General features: G+C 40.0%; 3 protein-coding genes across 4 annotated transcripts; 1 reads left to right on the forward strand and 2 right to left on the reverse strand.

Annotated features, from left to right (window-relative positions):
• Positions 1–620: 620 nt before the first annotated feature.
• Positions 621–10,187, reverse strand: trmt11 (tRNA methyltransferase 11 homolog). The gene is made up of 13 exons (XM_056379726.1): positions 10,059–10,187; positions 8,762–8,827; positions 8,518–8,591; positions 8,288–8,369; positions 8,051–8,143; positions 7,821–7,955; positions 7,578–7,734; positions 7,413–7,493; positions 7,114–7,278; positions 6,628–6,700; positions 6,242–6,376; positions 3,133–3,253; positions 621–991 (listed from the first exon to the last, which is right to left on the reverse strand). The coding sequence occupies exons 1-13, from the start codon at positions 10,137–10,139 to the stop codon at positions 851–853; spliced, it is 1,404 nt and encodes a 467-aa protein (XP_056235701.1). The 5' UTR covers positions 10,140–10,187; the 3' UTR covers positions 621–850.
• A 477-nt stretch (positions 10,188–10,664) lies between these two features.
• On the forward strand, positions 10,665–12,723 carry si:dkey-29b11.3 (actin-binding Rho-activating protein-like). 2 transcript variants are annotated; one of them, XM_056381939.1, is made up of 2 exons: positions 10,665–10,713; positions 11,250–12,723. In XM_056381939.1, the coding sequence occupies exon 2, from the start codon at positions 11,258–11,260 to the stop codon at positions 11,795–11,797; it is 540 nt and encodes a 179-aa protein (XP_056237914.1). In that variant the 5' UTR covers positions 10,665–10,713; positions 11,250–11,257; the 3' UTR covers positions 11,798–12,723. The 2 variants fall into 2 exon arrangements, with proteins under 2 accessions (XP_056237914.1, XP_056237913.1); XM_056381938.1 differs by having other exon boundaries at positions 10,703–10,820.
• Positions 12,724–12,864: 141 nt separating this feature from the next.
• Positions 12,865–16,558, reverse strand: hint3 (histidine triad nucleotide binding protein 3). The gene is made up of 5 exons (XM_056381940.1): positions 16,394–16,558; positions 15,581–15,698; positions 15,238–15,307; positions 14,599–14,725; positions 12,865–13,907 (listed from the first exon to the last, which is right to left on the reverse strand). The coding sequence occupies exons 1-5, from the start codon at positions 16,532–16,534 to the stop codon at positions 13,860–13,862; spliced, it is 504 nt and encodes a 167-aa protein (XP_056237915.1). The 5' UTR covers positions 16,535–16,558; the 3' UTR covers positions 12,865–13,859.
• Positions 16,559–17,850: the final 1,292 nt, after the last annotated feature.

A 17,850-nucleotide genomic window follows, 5' to 3' on the forward strand; every position in this document is an offset into this window, starting at 1 on the left:
CCAGACTGCCGTATGACTACGCACAATTGACAAAAGTACCTCACACAACCCCACGTCAAATAACAAACACTACCACTTTAAAGGCCCTGATAACATATGGTGGTTATTATTCAGTAAATAGGAGGAAGTTTACATAAAGATCCGTTTGGGGGAGTACTACTCATATGATAACAGTTTTATAATGTTTAATGAGGAGGATCTTTGTTAAGCGTGAGAAAAATACCCCTGATGATGTCAGGTTTGAGTTTGAAAGACGTGGTGTTTACCAGACATAAAGGTTTTAATGAAAGATGCTAAATTGCATTATGGTAAGTTTAGGATTCAGTGTTCTGGCAGCTTCAACCGTACCAAGGACCAAGGACCTCTGCTTCTTCAATTTTGATTCTCAACTTTGATTCTTTTCATTCTGTCTTACAATCTGTTTTATAGTCTTCCAACCAAGTTTTATAAAAGTGTACTACTAAATAACTGGAGTACCACTTTAACATTTGAGAGTATATGAGCATTCAAAAGTTATTTTTAAAAATATGAAAAAGAGCTGCATTTATCATCCCAGCAGTCAAGTGTCTACGTGTAGTAAGTGTCTTATAGTTTATTAGTCAGCACTTAGGAGAGGACACTCATATTTTATCCATTTATTTGAAAAGAAATAAGTACAGGCATAAAAATAATCATAATTTAGAGAAGTGAGAAAGATTTAAAAAGAGTATAATTATAACAAATACGTTTCAGCTTGTTTCCTTCTTTAGTCCACTGCCAGCCATGCCCTGATTTTTGTGGATGGTTGTTTTCTCTTTTCAGTAAAGACACTGAAGAGTTTTCCTCTGAATATCTTGAGGCCTCACTTCATTTACACACCATTAAAATCAGATTTGTTGTCCTCCTTGCCACGTCTCTTGTTCAGTCCACTGAAATACTTCTCTCTGAAGGCGTTGTGTCCCTGGTAGGGGCTGAAGCGTGGGTCTGCAAGATGAACCATGCTGTCCAAGTCCTGTAAAGAAGCAAACATGGGGATTATTGTACTGAATTTACTTAACCGAACTTCCTTAAAGTGCTGCCAGTTTTCCCCAATTAGGGAAATTTATACAGCACATCGCCACATTATACATAGTGGAATATGATCTGAAATACATGTATTTATTTGTCATTGTGAGCATGTGCTGAAACTAAAACTTTGATACCACTATATTAATAAAAATGTCGTCTGGATGTAGAAATTGAAACAGCTCTTTCAATTTCTACATTCCCAGTAAATGAGGCTACTCCCACCATATGCCAGTATAACACTGGCATCCCAAGGTTTGCATACCTTTTCCTTGTTTGCATGTAGGAACAGGACTGTGCTCGCATATATGAACGATGAATATGAACTGTTATGAATCCCTACAACTAAACAGTTTGTCTTGGCTGTAAGGTAGCTGCTGGTCAACGGAGGGATAAAGGGGGGGGGGGGGATGCTGGGAAGAGAAATAATGAGGTGACTTGAGTTGGAAGTGATGACTCCAATGCTGGGGCCTGTAATTTGTCAGCAACACCTCTCTTTTGCTTGCTGATACTGCCAAGTAACCTCAAAACTGTTTCCATGACCACTCTGAGGGAAAACTCCAGGTAACAAGACTGACAACCTAACCATGACCCCAATACAGGGACATGACTACAAGCAACTGAAAAACATTGGAAATAACCACTTTGTCTTTGCCAAAAACCATACAGGTGGAGGGATACATATATTTAGTGTTAAATTAGGCAAATAACAAGTGATTTATGGCCACCAAACACATTATGTCACACCCCATAAATAAGAAAATGTGAGGTTTCAGAGAGGGTTTTCTGCACTAGCTTAACACGAAACATTACCAGCAATTAGGCTGGCCCCTTTATTGTCAAAACACAGAAACAGGGTGGGTACATACAAATGTACCATAGACATGCAAACACCGTTAAGTGCTCACACACATCAAGCTGTGAACCCTGGTGAATGAGTGCAGATAGGTGTGATCTTGGGCATATTGGGAAGGGAAAAACCTGAGAAAGATACCAGTCAGATAAGATCAAACAACTGTGTGTTTGTGTGTGTGTGTCATACGGGGCCCTTTATGGGAGCAATTTGGGGTTTTGAAGTGGAATGGATGACAGATCCAAAGATGGATTGTTTTCCATACTATGTGTGATTAAGCCATTTAGGGTTCCAGTATAAAAGAAATGAGCCAATCACAGCCAGATGGTGAGGATTAACCCCAGACAGACAGAGAGACACCATCACTTCCACTGGGATGACATGTAAAAAACACAGGCCTATGCATACATGCATGTACATGACACATACTTATGTGGTTACATATACAAACAAGCCTATGAAACACACATAAAAACATCAAAGAACAGGCAGGCACACACATGCTCTCGTTTTACATAAACTAAGTCATATCTGCGTTGCTGTTCATGCTCACACATACAAAAACAGTAAACAAATTCTGCAGCACTCAGCTTGGTACTGTGCAGATATGTTGCCATTTATAACTACGCAACCACAATGCACAACTTAAAACAATATATTTACGAAGTTATGCTTCCAATCAAACGATGGACAGAATTAAATTAAACGGTCAACTCTGCAGTCATGCACACATAACAGAGGAATATGTAAGTTTTAAATCCTGTAGAATAACTTGTTTTTCCCTCCACATGAACCGAGCAACAATGTGAGTAAATGTTTGTGGTTTATGTACGAAACAATGGCAATACCTGCAGGTAACATTCAGTTATGTACAGAATGTAGTGCAGAAATTAAATGCACACAACAAAAATCAAACATGCATCTCCACATGTTCAAACCTTTGCAAGCTAAAACACAGGCCTTCATGCAAGCTGCATTCTCCTTTATTCAATATGCCTACAAAATGTTGGAAAATCTTTTAAAATCTATTAAATTTAACTGCTTGTTGTATCCAACCAACAGTCAAACACCAAGTCTGTTTAAAGATATTCCATCTACTATCATATGACAGAAAAGCAGCAAGTCCTCACATGGGAGAAAGTGGAAGTGGAAAATGTTTGGCAGTAATCATTAGATGCTGACTAATTTTCTGTCAACCGACATGACTAACAATTTCAGCTTCATGGCAAACACACCTCTGGCTCCTTGATCTTCTCCATGGTGATCAGGCGTCGTGAAGTGTGACTGGAGAGAGTCTGCTCACAGTTACTGATGAGCTGGAGACATGGATTAAGAGGAACCATCTCCTCACAGTATCTGGAAAGGACACACACACATACACACACAGTTATTAATCAGTCTCCATGAGGAAAGTGCAGAGAGGCCATATGAAGGCTGCTGGAACATAGAGACTAATCCTGTCACAATTACTACCTCACTTTTGCCAACTTTCTCTGCGGCCCACGCCAACATCTCTCTCTGTGCATGCCTCTTTCTGTTTCTCCTTCACCGATCAGATCACAAAACACTTGACTGGTGTGGTGGAGCCACAGCTCATGAAGCTAACTTAGCTCCTTGTGTGCAAAGATGAAGCTGGAAAAAGTGACTCTGACCTGACAGGTCAACTGCTGACTCTGTCATCACCAGCCAGGCCAGGTTAGGGCCTATTAACAGCAGATGATGTATGTGTTTGCATATTTGTGTCGGTAGCACTCTCTCCTTCTAACCACCATCACAGTAGCAACAGTCCCGACTCAAAGCCAGATTTGCACGTCATTGTTTGTCTGCTCTGTTGCCATGGCCACATGTGGGCCTCTGCGGCGACGGGATGTTTGGTCGTCACGGTGACTAGCGGTGATGCAGCCAGGCGATAATTCTCTCCTGCCAATCAGGAGCCGTTAGTGGTGAGCCAGACCTGTTGAGATGGTGTTAACGTCTAACCGGAGGCAGGGATCGTCTTTCATCTCCAGCGCTGCTTATTTTTCTATTACAGTCTATGACTTTATAAAGGGCACCTTCACACAAACTGCTACTGCTCACTAACTCTTTTGTATTACACTGGGTCAAACTTTTTCTTTCTCATAATAAGGATGACTCCTGACGTTTCAGAAAATGAAATACTTTTATTTGTCTCATAATAGTTTAATATCTAGCCAATTTAAACTTACTCTCAGTTTCACAACATGTAAAATCTGATCCAGAAGCAGTGGACTATGGCCTCTAGTGAGAATGCCGAATCACCAAATGAGTGATTGCCAAAAATGTCAGAGGTAAAAAATTATGACCTGAAAATGAAAACACGGCTCATTTATACTCGGTGATACAAGTATCACTTTACTTCTGACAATGCAGTGGCTTTATGTCTTCATTTCACTTGTTTATGCTGTAATCAGGTCACTTTATGGCTGTGATGACTGATACTCCATCGTCTGTCTTGATACTTTTTCTTCTGTCATTTATTATTTAAAGGGGAGAAAGGGAAGAGAGTTTAAGGCGTCTGACCTGATCTAGAGGCCGTCTTTTGCTGACAGGACTTTGTGTCACCTGTCATCACACACGTACACACGCACATGCACGCACACACACAGAGCCTCCCTATTCTCATGAGCCAGACAGACACACAGTCCCCACTGTTTCTATCACAGCCATGGCCGCAGATACACACATATGTGGGGGTGACAGAAACCCGATATCTCCCCTGTAGAGCCCCAGATTAGGCCCAGGAGACAGGCTACGTCTGGGCTTACACACACAGACACACACATCCAAAAACACACATGCGACGTGGGTCAGCCTGCAGACCACAGGGACAGACAGTTCACATATCTGACTTGGCTGGCCTCAGACGTTTATTTTGGCATGGTGCTCTGACAGGCACAGAGTCAAGCACCGGTAGATGAGTAGCAGAGACAAATGTGTGAACACGACGACGCACATGTATGAATGTGCTCATACGCGAGACCACACACATTCATGCATCATACACATAAATAGACAAATGAAAAGGGATGTAAACAAAATTTGTTGGTTTACAAGGTGTGTTTGTACATGTGTTCTTTCTCACACACACACACACACACACACACACACACACACACACACACACACACACACACACACACACACACACACACACACACACACACACACACACACACACACACACACACACACACACACACACACACACACACACACACACACACACACACACACACACAAAGCCAGAGGATGCATGATTATCTCATCGCCTTCCCAGTCTTATAATCAGTGACCTGAGGGAGTTCCAGCCCTGCAGGATTTTTCTTCCCCAAACGTCAGTCGCTGCTGCTGTCTGTTGTGGTTCATACCTTTACAGTCAAACACCTGCACATCGAGTCAGCACTTCACTTTCTGCTAATGCACAAAACTTTTAACAATGCACAACTTTGTTCCAGAGCAGACGACTTATATGTGGCCCATGTATAAAGGAGCTCACTAACTGTCAGTTGTGGTTTACTGAGGCCCAGCTGTATGGGAGGGAAAACCTGAACACACCTGTATACTACTGTGTATCAACACTGTCATTCACACAGGTGTTTACACACGGAGGACAATGTTTTATAGGAGCGGGAATGGAATAGTGCTGAAGGGAAATGGTAGGTAAGAAACCAAAGTGGAAAAGCGGGGTGGAAAGTCCTTTGTGTGCCAGTCTGCTGGACTCAAACTGAAAGAGCTGCTAACACATCTCGGGATTTTAAAAGCATTTGGCAGCTTGTAAACTAATTAGTCAAAACTGAGGAATACAGTCATTACCACAGTCTTTGATTTCTTAAAATTTCCTCAAATTAATTTACAAAGCCATGTTTAATTATATGTAGTCGTTAGATTTTATAATGCAACTATATTTAGACTATAATCCGTTTGCTTCATTTTGTTTGGTTATTTAGGTAATTAATTAAGCCGACAATATTTTTTTCTCTCTATTGTGCAGTTCTGGCTTATGGTTTATGGTATGAGTCTGCCCCCTATTGATACAAATTATTATTTGGAGAATAGCATCATCTTACCAGAGTTTTCCATCTAAACCTATTCGGACAATTTAAACTTTAATATAGTATTACATATATAAATCTTCATGCACCTAAGCATGTTTTTAAACAAAAAGCTAAAAAAAAATAATTAGTCACATGTTCAGCATTTTAAAGGACAGTAACAGAGATGAGTATGCTTTACTGAGACTGGATGTTACTTTGAGAGGCTAAAGTTAAAGATAAAGTACAGAAAACAATAAATGTGGCTCAAAGTAAAAGTCTGTGTACTCACTCTGGCCTGTAGACAGGCAGCCAATAGACGAGCCTCCCACCCAAAACCAGGTGGTGGGCAGAGAAGTTTAACAGGTCGGTGAAGATGTCACTGAGGTGGTACGCCTGTGTTACAGGGACGTGAGACTCTGCATAGCTGGACAGGAGATTAAAAGAAAAATGAACAGGGTTAGAACAGAGCGATGAGAACAATACATTTAGTATTTCAAATGATTCTCTCAAGTTTTGTATTTGTGGATGAACTGGATGAAGGATTTTTTCCTTCTTTTAATTGAAATTGATACCAAGGAAAAGCTTAAAATCCACAGTTGGATCTAATGGAAATTTGCTCTAGAGTAAATGCTAGGCTTACTGCAGGACTAGACACTAATACTGTACGATACTTACATGCCATCAGCGGGTTTAGTGATTTCTTTGTGAGAGCCTGTTCGCCTTGTGGACTCACGGATACCATATGGAGCTGACAACAAAAACATCAGGAATAGGAATTAAAAAAACAAAAAAAAACAAAAGACAAGGTTCATCCCATTATGAGAGATACTCAACTGAGAACAGGCTGGTTGCAATACAGCAAAAAAAAAAAGAGAAATCCAATTTGTGTTTAACACTATAACTGTAATGTGTACAAGTCAAGCTGAAAATAGTCTACAACACTTAGCGAGCAATAGTGTGGTGGTTTGTCTCAGATTTGCACTTTTTCAGAATACAACTAGGATATTTCTTCAAGCTCAAAATGCACACAAACCCATCATAAAAGTCAATAAACAGCAGGAATTACACCACAGCTTTCAACACATGTAGCACAAGTTCTCATACTCAGCATTCCTACTAAAGAGTTAATAGCGATGTGTTTAGAATACACTCGGGCCCTACGGTCAGTAATGATGGCATCAAACAGAGCAGCCTCCCTCCACACAGACTTGGATGCATCAGACACCATCACATCCAAATACATCTTCTCTATTCCATACTGCCGCAGGTTGGCTCTGATATTCTCATCAGGTCCTCGCCACTTCTGGTTTATACGGCTCGACCGACCTGAAAGACAAAGCCATTTTTAGGAAATCTTGCTGTCAGAGCAGAGTCTTGCCACTGTTACTTCTGAGCACTTAAATCAAAATAACTTAGAGACTAAAGTTGGTGTGCCAAACCTCTGATTAGACAAAACTTACCTTTGCCATGAATAGTGTTGTAATCAATATCTGTTCCACAGACATAGGCTCCAAAATGTGAACATGCAACCAGCAGGCTCCCTAAAACAGAGACAGAATTCAATGACGAGTGTGGAGGTCTATGGGTATGTAGGTGTGTGAGAGGCTGTGACAGACATAACTCACCTGTGCCAACAAACGGGTCATAAACAAGGTCATTCTCTTTGACCTTAGCGTGGTTGGCCATGATGAATGAGAGGCCAGCATCCATGCTGGTGTTTCCAATAAAGTGTCTGTTCTTCACACTGTGGGAACGAATCAGTTCACGCTGACCATCCGCTATCTGTGGGTGTGTAAGGATGAAAAGTTTTCAGTTGCAGATGACTTCTTGTTAGTCTTGATCTGGACAAAGAATCGTATGTATCTCACCCATCGGCCAAAGTAGATGTAGTTTGGATGCTCGGGGATGTTGTTGGGGTCTGAGCCGTAATCCTCCAACATACAGAAGATGTGCTGGGGGTTCTTCAGACTCACCGTGCCCTCAAACGGAAGATAGTCCAAAGCCTGACATGAAAGTACAGAACATGATACACAAGCTTACAAAGATAAAAAATACACTACACACATTCTGAGCATGTCGCATCCATCTAAACACTCACGTCAATCCTTTTGATTCTGTCTGCAAACAGCAGAGTCTTGTTGAAGGTGTAGACGTTGATTTTGTATTTGGAGTCTTTGTGCATGAATGGTGCCTGTAGGGGAATGTGGAAGAAGAGCACGAACACAAATTAAAACACATTAGCTTATAATTTATATGTTTCATATGAAACTTTTTCTAAAATTGCATGGATTTGTCTGTTCAACACAACAGGACTAGAAAATGTAGCATCACAAACCATGTTCTCTAAGGGGTAGTTCAAGAGGGATGTTCGGAGTTCACTCTGTGTATGTCCATGCCCCCATAATTCAAAGGCAGACCTGGAAGAGTAATGCAACTTAATCTACATCCACATTACGGTCGCTGTATAACAGAAAATACTTCCGAGATAACAGAAGCACAGATTGATGGACAGATGTTAATATGTGCAGGTCATTCCATCACCACAGATGCAGGGCCATCACTTACTTTGCACAAACAGATCTGGCCATGATGGCACGGACGTCCACCTCAGACAAACCATTTAGACACCAGTAAGGGGACTAGAAGGAACAAGTAAGAAGATGAGTGGCTGTGGGGAAATGGGGTCTACAGGATTAAACCTCCTGATGTAGCTGCTGTCATATCATCACTCTGTAGCCAAACGACTTGTTCAAAACAACAGGGGAATCAGAAGGATGAGAACTGAAACAGGTGCATTACACTTTCAAACCTTTTCTTTGAATTTTCCGTCAGGATGGAACGGTTTTTCTCTGAGAGCCAGCAGAGCCAAAATCTCCTGCAAAAAAGAGAGGAAAAACAACAAATACTGACATATGTATTAAACTCTACTGGAAAACATCATACATACAGGCAGATTTAAGGGCCATAGTGGGGATTTAGTATTGCAAGTTTTTTTTTTGTCAAGCTTGAATAATGCTGGACCATATAATTCACATAATGCAATGCAACAGCATCTTCCTGTGTGGTAAATACCCATGTTTTTCATTCTGTCACACCTTGAGTTGATAATGCAGGTTCCCAGTTCTAGATGTGAATCCTAAAATCCAATCTAAGATCATTTTAGCAGCTTTTAGAGACCTTATTCAGAGATACAGCAGACCACTGTTTTCACAGACTCTTCATATATTCATTAAATAATAAGTTCCAACACAGGATTGTGACATGATTACCACTCATTCATGTGCACAGTGGGAAAACTGTTGGTCTCCATCATCTTACCTGACAGCCAACAAATCCAAGACCAATTTATAGACTGCCAGAGCAGAAGGAACACAGCAAGATCACGTTACATAATCAGCACCTACACAGGTGAGTATCAGGCAATCACATCATCCATCAGCCATATTCTGATTAAGGCCCCTTAAGCAAGTTTTCTTTAATCAATATTATTATTCCTTAATTCAAATTGACATGATTCAAACTTAACATATTGCATCCCACAGATTTTTCTTCTTTAAATTCAAAAAATCTTAATGTGGCTCCAAAAATCGGAGGAATTTCCCTTTAAATATTCCTTTGGGTGGAGTAGGTTATCACAGAAGCACAGGAGAGTAAACACCAAAACATAATGAACATGATTCTGCTTCTTAACAAGTGTGCATCACTGCAGCTAAGTATGTCCACTTGTGAGGTGTGCTAACATGAACACTGACAGCTCCTATTCACTTACTAAGACTTACTAATATGGTTAGAAACAGGCAACAGAGACCATGTAAACCATGTGAACTACCAGTTCACAATCATGGAGACAGAGTACACAGAGGGAGTGTTAATGTGTTACTATGGTGATAAAACGTCCAGAAAGTCTCACATGAAGATAAAACATGAATATACAGAGATGTGATGTTAGTTTTCACAGTCTGACTTAGCAACCGCGTTAGCTAACACGGCACACCGAGGGAGGAGGGGCTGTGTCTGTCAAACTCTGCTCCCCCCACAAAGAATTCAACTTTAACTCTTTCACATTAAGAGCTGACAAGACGTTGAGAGTAGTTTATGAAGGTTACCGGTAACCTGAAGTCCAGATTATCCTGGGCAAGATGAAACACATACTGAAGGCATGATCGACTACTGGAAGCCGCCATCATTGGTGCGGATTGAAAATACGTCCGACTTGAAACCGGTCTCTGAAACAAAGTACCCCTTGTGTTTCAACTGACCATAAATGGTAGAAGAATGAGGTGTCCTCTCTCATTTCATTATAAAGCACTGCCTGAAGTTGCCTTGCGTAATGTATTTATTTGTGTTTATTATGTGCACATTGTAAACATTTCTACAGAAGGAAGAGAAAAGAGAGGAGTTTTCACAAACTGCTGTTGTTTTGAGAATCTTATTATCATCTTGGATTAACTACCTATCACTGTTTCACAGAAGGTTAATATTATTTGTTTTTAACCAATTTAATAATATGTCGTGTATAAGCATCAGTAGATTACTATGCTGCACTCGCGTGTGTAGATAAAGTCCTCTCTCCTCTTCAGGCTGTAATCTGCTTTACTTCAGAGGCACCTTGTTATCCCCGCCCTTTCTGATCAGTGATTGGCTGGAAGGATCTTCTCGAACAGCCATTGGCCGATACAGCCGTCGATCACAGCGGTTTTGCATCGCTCGGGACAGACAGGCATCCACACTCTTGCTACTGGCGGCATCGCTGCAGTATTGGTAAGTTGTATTACATAGTTACAGCGTGACAACAGTATTGTTTTTGCACTTCGGATACAATGAAATATTACTGCAGGTGCAGAGAGGATCGAGTCAGTGCGTGACATGTAAGTTCAATCATGTTTGCTTCAAATCTCTGAGGCTGTATAGACCCAGGCTACTTTGCAAAGCAAGATGCTCACTAGTTTTTATGATGAACAAACATTTTTTTTTCATAGATTTAATTTTTTTCCCTTTATCCTTTAGTTTTTCATGAAATGTCATTTGCATGAGATTGTGGGCTACAATCATCTTAGATTAACATATAGCTCATCTAAAAACACCTCAAATACCAGGACAACAATAATTAGGTGAATAATGTTAAGCTTGATCCAAAGATCCAAAAATGAATCAGTTTTGGGTAGATGTTTGCTGACATGGTGGATATCAAAGCAATAAAAACAGTAAAGGGCTTTTATTCAGTGAGTAGCAACAACATTGTAATCCTGTATGCGCAAATGACCAGAATTACAGTTCTGTAATCTTCTCCTCCACAGAGCCAGTGATGGGGACAAACAGCCAGAGCACCACCATCATGGAAAGTGAGGATGACGTCCCAGCTCCCTCTCAGTTCAGCGACGACACAGCAGTGTGCATTGTTTCTGTGAAAGGCTTAAAGGAGAACTGGCAGAAGTGGTCTGACGAGCACCAGGAGTACCAGAAGCACAATCCCTTCAGTCACGACACCAGGCCCAGTGTGGTGGTCCCTCAGAGGGGGCAGGACGACTATGGGAGGCCCTTGCAGGGCTCCATGACAGCGCAGCGGGGGAAAGATGCTCACACACATATCAGCAGAGAGGTTCAGGAGCTGTGTGAGGTGATAAAGAACATCGGAGAGATGAGACACCGCGATGAGGGTGGAAGCAGCGGCGATGGGAAAATGTTCACTGTAGAATTTGGGAAGCTGTTTGAGCATTATGTGACTATCTCCAATAAACTGGTGGGGATTCTTCTGCGAGCGAGGAAGCAGAGGCTGGTTAACTTTGAGGGGGAGATGCTGTGGCAGGGGAAGGATGACCATGTAGTTATCACTCTGTTACAGTGACCAGACACTTGGATTAGTGTTGATGCCTTGATTCATGTTGCATATGCAGTGGCAGGTACAGAGCTGCTTCATGGCAGCACTCACTGTAGTCACATAAACGCACATGTATTTAGAAATATAGCTTTTCTTGCTGACACAACTAACAACTAAAAACCTCAGTGGCTAATAATTCAAACCACCTCCACCTCTCTTCAAGCTACAAACATAAGAACTACTGAGCCTGCTATCCAGAGCACAGATACATGCAGGAGTCAAAAACAATAAAATTTATTGTTAAGGGGAATCAAATCACAGGTATTACAAACTAAAAGTTTAAAGGGGAAATATTAGTTGAAGTTGAAAGTTGGAACTTAACAACAGAAATACGAGATACATACTGTATGTATTCATGCTTTTTTAAATTTTCATTTATTTACATTATTTCATCTACTACATTTCATTTAGTGTTGCTATACTACACCAGGTCTAAAACACAATGGGAAAAGTGAACAACTTTTTAATATGGGGAAAGTGGAGGAGTGGGCAGCTGAAATGAAGTCAGAGTGGTTAATGAGAGTGAACCAAAGCCAAAGAGAACATGAGGCCACCTGTGACAGACAATATGGTGCTATAGGATGAACCTGATCCCACTTGGCTTGGGTGCTTCAGAGCATGTATTTATTACAAGTGTGCTTGTAATTTAGGCAACCTTGTTATAGGATGAAACCTGAGCCACGCTGAGACTGATATACAATAAACTCATGTGCTGCTTTGATTGGAGTGAGAAGTTCACAGTAAAGAACTATGCACTGACTGAGAGATGCCATGATATCTGCTGCTGCAGTAATAGCCATGCAAATTAATGAGCTTTCTTAACATGAGCAGTAGTAGAGTGATAAATGAGCAAGTGCTGCTTATGATCTTATAATAAAGAAATAAAAGACACAGTGCCCCGTTTGTTATTCTGTTACTGTAGGTGCTTTGTGAACCATAAGTGTAATTCAATGAATGGGATAGAGATTGTAAACTGGTGTGAATATTCAGACTTTATATTCACTACATTAGAAACATACTGAGACATCAAGATATCTGAGAAAATCAAACTGAGAAGCAGCAATATATTATTTATGATAAATTAACATTTCTGAAAGTGCATACACTTTTGTACAGTACCAGAGAATCATTTCTTCACATTCCATCAATACAGTATAGTGTGGTATAATATAGCAGTTGTAGTAATCACTTCATGCACCATTCAGTTAGTTCATATTATACATTATATATCTTAATACAGTCTTAAGATATCACATCAAAACAAACATGAGATGAGTAAATACCCTGTTGTATTTCAGTGCTTGTTGAGATCAACATTTTACTGTCAGTGTCAGTGTCAGAGGATTACTCAGTTGCTTCCACTGTAAAGGAACCTTGTAAATGGTTAATGAGGATGTCACTCGGTAAAGAGGTAATGCATCATAGCTGAGGAACTCAATATAAACAGCTGTGTAATATGTTGTCTCAAAATGTGAATTGTACGAATTAATTTTTCTTACAGAGATTTAAATACATTTCAGTTGATACATGAGCTGCAAAAGAGCTAAGGCAAAGGCAGCATGGCATGACAGGAATTAAAATGAATCGTTTCTCTATCTGTAAATTGATATTGAAAATGATACAAGTCACATCGGTGAACCTATTGTTCTATTCAACAGATTGCCTTCAACATTTCCTTTGGTGATTGAAAGACTTACTGTATGTTACTTGGTCCATAAAGTGACTAGATTGTTTGTTACAGTGGATTAATGGATTTTATTAACTTCTTCTGAAAAATCATTAAAAAACGTTTGTTCCTAAAACATTTCAAGCAGCAAGAAACAAGATTTGGCTTCATTTAAGATTTTACTTGCCTGAAGTCTGAACACCTAAGTGGTCACAAATATCATAGAAATACAAATGTCATCTGCTGTGGCAAACAGGCAGCAACTTAATGTGAGAGTGTTCCATCCAACATGACATCTACAAGAAGGTGGATGTTTCAGTCACTACATCACAGCCAAGTACTGCAAGAGCTGCATTCAAGTGATCAGTTGGTCTCTTCTTTAGAGTTGAGAATCTCAATTAGCTGGTCTGCCTGCAAAACATGGACAAATGTGGACAGAAGAGAAGTTGACTGACAGCAGAACTACTTGATCTTAAAACTCCATTTGAATGAACTAATGCGTGGCGGCACCACAGGGTTGGTGTTGCTGAAATAACTGCTAAACTAATTATGAGTTTCATGTGGTGACTAAATGTACAGCAATGTCTTCCAGTCAGTTATTACAATACTTTTTTTACACAGTAAATCCCTCTTGCAGAAAGTGGCAGAGCCCGGCTTCATCTTTAATATGAAATCTAAACCAAAATAATCACCATATTATTTATGCACACATGAATACTTTCAAATCTTGTGTAGAGAAACTGAATATACTCTACCGTGTACTGGCTGAGTGGCTTACAACTAGCCTCAGAATGAGATAAAGGAAATGTGCTGGAACAGTAAAAACAATGGGACTGATCCATCATCAAATGAAAAAATGATTAGGTCAGCAGTCTCTACACTTTTAAATCATGGTGCCTGCAACTGATTGATACGTATCAAGATAAAAAAAAAATTGTCTGTACTTTCATATAGTAAGATGACAGTGGACCTCTTTTGCTTATATGTCAGCCTGATGGGTCACAAACTTAAGATTGAGAAGCAATTAATTTATCTATACGATTATATAATTATTATATAGTAATTTATAATAACATACTACAAATATGAAAAGGGGTCTTACCGTGATAAACCAATAGGAATTGAGTCTGTAGAAGAGGCGAGACATGAAGCCCATTTCAGTGGCAGGTGCCAGGACATGAAGGTGTAGGTGTGTAACAGAACAGAATGGGGGCCAATGGAAACCAAACCTGCAGACAAAGTAAAGGGCATTGGTGCACACAGGCTTACTGTTTTGAGATATAAGTTGTAAAGGCTCTACGGCAAGTTTGTTTACACAGTTTAAGTTGAATCAATTTTAAGTTACATCAGCAAAGAAACAGGTATGTTACCAAAGCTAAATAACAGCTGTCGTTACACAACAGTTCAGAGGATTATCTATTATAGTTTCTATCAGTGTAGATACTGTGCTGATAAATATTGATTATCTGTATGTGGCATAACTGTGGATTGTTTGCTTGTTCTTCTATCTACACAGGCACAGTGCTGGTTTATTAGTACTGATAAATTATATTAAATAATGTGCCAGTCACTAGTGACCCTTGACCTGAGGTTAATTTCATCAAGCGACAGAAGCTGTTCCACTGAGATTGTTGGGGATGTTCCCTTGGAAGAAGACATATTGGCATATTTACATTCATGAGCCACTAACTAGTAGTGTGACGAACTACAACAACAAAATGTACCACTCAATGTAGCCCACCTGACATCACTGAGATCGGTTACGTTGTTTTTCTGAAGGATCTCCTTCCCAGTCTCAACCATCCGCTTCACTGGGTATGACGACAAAAACATATGATCCTTTATAAACAACTTACCATTAAAAATGATACTTTTTTTTTTAAACAAAGAGCATTGTTTTTTATCCTGACCCTATATTTTAATCAGTTGCTGAATAATTATAACTCAAGATACAAGCGATGCATTGTCAGTGAAACTGTCTAAGTTGACATAAACTGAAAACAAGACAAGTACTAGTATAAACCCTGTGCAAGTACAAACACTTCCACAAGTATCAGTCACAAGCACTGTTGTTTAAACCTTACCCAAAGGCACATGTTCTTTGCTGAGTGATTTACAGTTCCCAACATGTCTGGTTGGGACGACCAGGTAGTGGTGGGGAGCTCCAGGTTTGATGTCTCTGAAACATGAGATCTCTTCATCCTGCAGAAGAGATAAATGAATATGTGAGCAAATACAAATTAATTGGTGAGTTTCAAGTCTGGGAGGGCAAAAGGACACGGACTGTAGAGTTTACTTCATGTTAGCTACCCTTTTGTTGTTATCCAATGAAATTAACAAATGAACTGCAAGTTCTTTTCAGCTCTTTATTGTCTCTCCCACAGCTGTGGTTTCCAAGCTGGAACCTCAGAGTGTGTTTCAGGGGATCATCATTACAATAAATGTGGCTGGATTTATTTGGGGTGGTTAGAGTGAAAAAAAAGTTTGGCAAATCTGTGCTACATAAAACAACAGCAAGCTAGTATATGCCTGAAAGGACTGAACACAATACACAATATACCTGCGTACAATAAAACTATTGTGTGTGTGTGTGTGTGTGTGTGTGTGTGTGTGTGTGTGTGTGTGTGTGTGTGTATAAAAGGGGGGAAAGTGAGACACACTTTTCAAGACAACTCAATAGACTGGTATATCCACAACTATGGCACTAAACAAAAATTTGATAGTTAAACTACCGTATAGTTGATTTACACGACAAAACGAACAATTAAACACTAGCAACATCTTAACAAAGCCAGTATTTGTTACGATGCTTCCCAACACAGGTATTTATAAACCGAGGAGGCTAACGCTGGCTAGCTACAGGCACTAACATTATTCAGTTGCAACAATATTCTCACACAGTGAAGAAGTTCCGTCCCCATTTCATGGTTTACAATCTTGCAGAAAATACATTTCTTGTCATATCCTTCAGCTGGCATCTTGCTAGTTTTGGAAATATCAACCGCCGGAGCAGGTTGAGTAGCCTCCACCCCGGCCATTGTTGTTCAACTGTCAGAGGTGAGTGAGACCAGCTCAGTCGATTCCAGAGGTCATCGAACACTCAAGGGGAGCTGAAAGATTGTCGATCTGGATCGATAGTGTAGGTAGGGGAAGAAAGCTGCCACAAGAGAGCGATGTGGTTCAGCCATAGACAGTATATGGGTTCAGCATATTATATATAAGTCACTGTACCTGGATGACCAATTGTATCACTTCTAGCATAACAGTCCTTGTCTGGATTCAATGCTTCATGGCAACATCAAGTGCCCTCATTACTGTGTAGTCTAATGAATGTGTAGGCTACATTAAATGTCTAGCATCTGTCTTCCCCAGTTTTTAAATAAAAATTCAGTCATTGTAATGAGGGTTGATGATTCTGTGGATTGGACTGTTGCCGTACAGCAAAAATTACCTACATTTAAACCCAACTCAAATGAAGACATTTGGACTCAGAGAACAAAAACCAATCCCATGACTACTGTATGTGAGTGTTAGGACCCCAAACAGGTCTAGGGGAAATGGGAGGAACATAGATGAGGAACTTGAATAGTAATTTGTTCAGGCTTTCAAACTTTTATTGCCAGAAAGTGAAGCATGAATTTAACATCAGGGAGAGCCCAGACCAAAACAACAAACATAACAATTAGTAGAATCAAAAACCACTATACTGAAACTAACACAACACAAGTTTACAATACAAGTCTTCCTATCACACTAAATGGGAGAGAAATAGGAGAGAAAAAAATATTAAATCTTATTGCTTCTTGCCAAGATTTAAAATGTACAGGTTAAATCATACAAACAGTACTCAAAATAGAACCAGAGGGTTAACCGAAATTCAACAAACCAAGTTTCCAAATAAATCTTCTAAAATAAATCTTAACACATATTCAGGCAGGCTGTGGCAAAGAGCAAGAGAGAGAGAGGGAGAGACCTGAAGTGTGAACTAATAGGCCAATAGGCCGGACTAATTGGTTGCAGGTTCTCAGATCCAACCAATAACAGAGGAGGGAGGATCCAGAGTTTAGGCCCACAGAGCCTGAGGAACAGGACAGCAAATAAACATTTTACATGCAAATAAAAGAGACTGAGTTTATTTCATTTGGCAAAGTCAGATAGCCTTAAAATAAACAATTGAACAACAGTGACCGTGAAGATTCTAAGATTTGAAGCCAACAGCATTAAGGATGGAAAAATGGAAATAATCTAATGTTTACTGTAACAATGTCAATGTTAAGGGCAATGTTACAGTATAATTGTGGCATTTCCATGAAAAGGGTATGAGACTATAAACCCCAAGTTACAGAGTAAGAAA

Source organism: Seriola aureovittata, chromosome 7 (assembly GCF_021018895.1).
Source record: "Seriola aureovittata isolate HTS-2021-v1 ecotype China chromosome 7, ASM2101889v1, whole genome shotgun sequence".
NCBI lineage: Eukaryota > Metazoa > Chordata > Actinopteri > Carangiformes > Carangidae > Seriola > Seriola aureovittata.

Coding starts and splice junctions, on each gene's coding strand:
- trmt11 (XM_056379726.1), bottom strand. CDS start 10,139: ATGATGGCGGCTTCCAGTAGTCGATCATGCCTTCAGTATGTGTTTCAT. Junction 8,370..8,517: donor GCCAGATCTGTTTGTGCAAA/GTAAGTGATGGC, acceptor TTACTCTTCCAG/GTCTGCCTTTGAATTATGGG. Junction 6,701..7,113: donor TGATGCCATCATTACTGACC/GTAGGGCCCGAG, acceptor TTTTGTTGTCAG/CTCCATATGGTATCCGTGAG.
- si:dkey-29b11.3 (XM_056381939.1), top strand. CDS start 11,258: ATGGGGACAAACAGCCAGAGCACCACCATCATGGAAAGTGAGGATGAC.
- hint3 (XM_056381940.1), bottom strand. CDS start 16,534: ATGGCCGGGGTGGAGGCTACTCAACCTGCTCCGGCGGTTGATATTTCC. Junction 15,699..16,393: donor GGACGGAACTTCTTCACTGT/GTGAGAATATTG, acceptor TCTCTTCTGCAG/GATGAAGAGATCTCATGTTT. Junction 13,908..14,598: donor ATTCCTATTGGTTTATCACG/GTAAGACCCCTT, acceptor CATGTTTTGCAG/GCAGACCAGCTAATTGAGAT.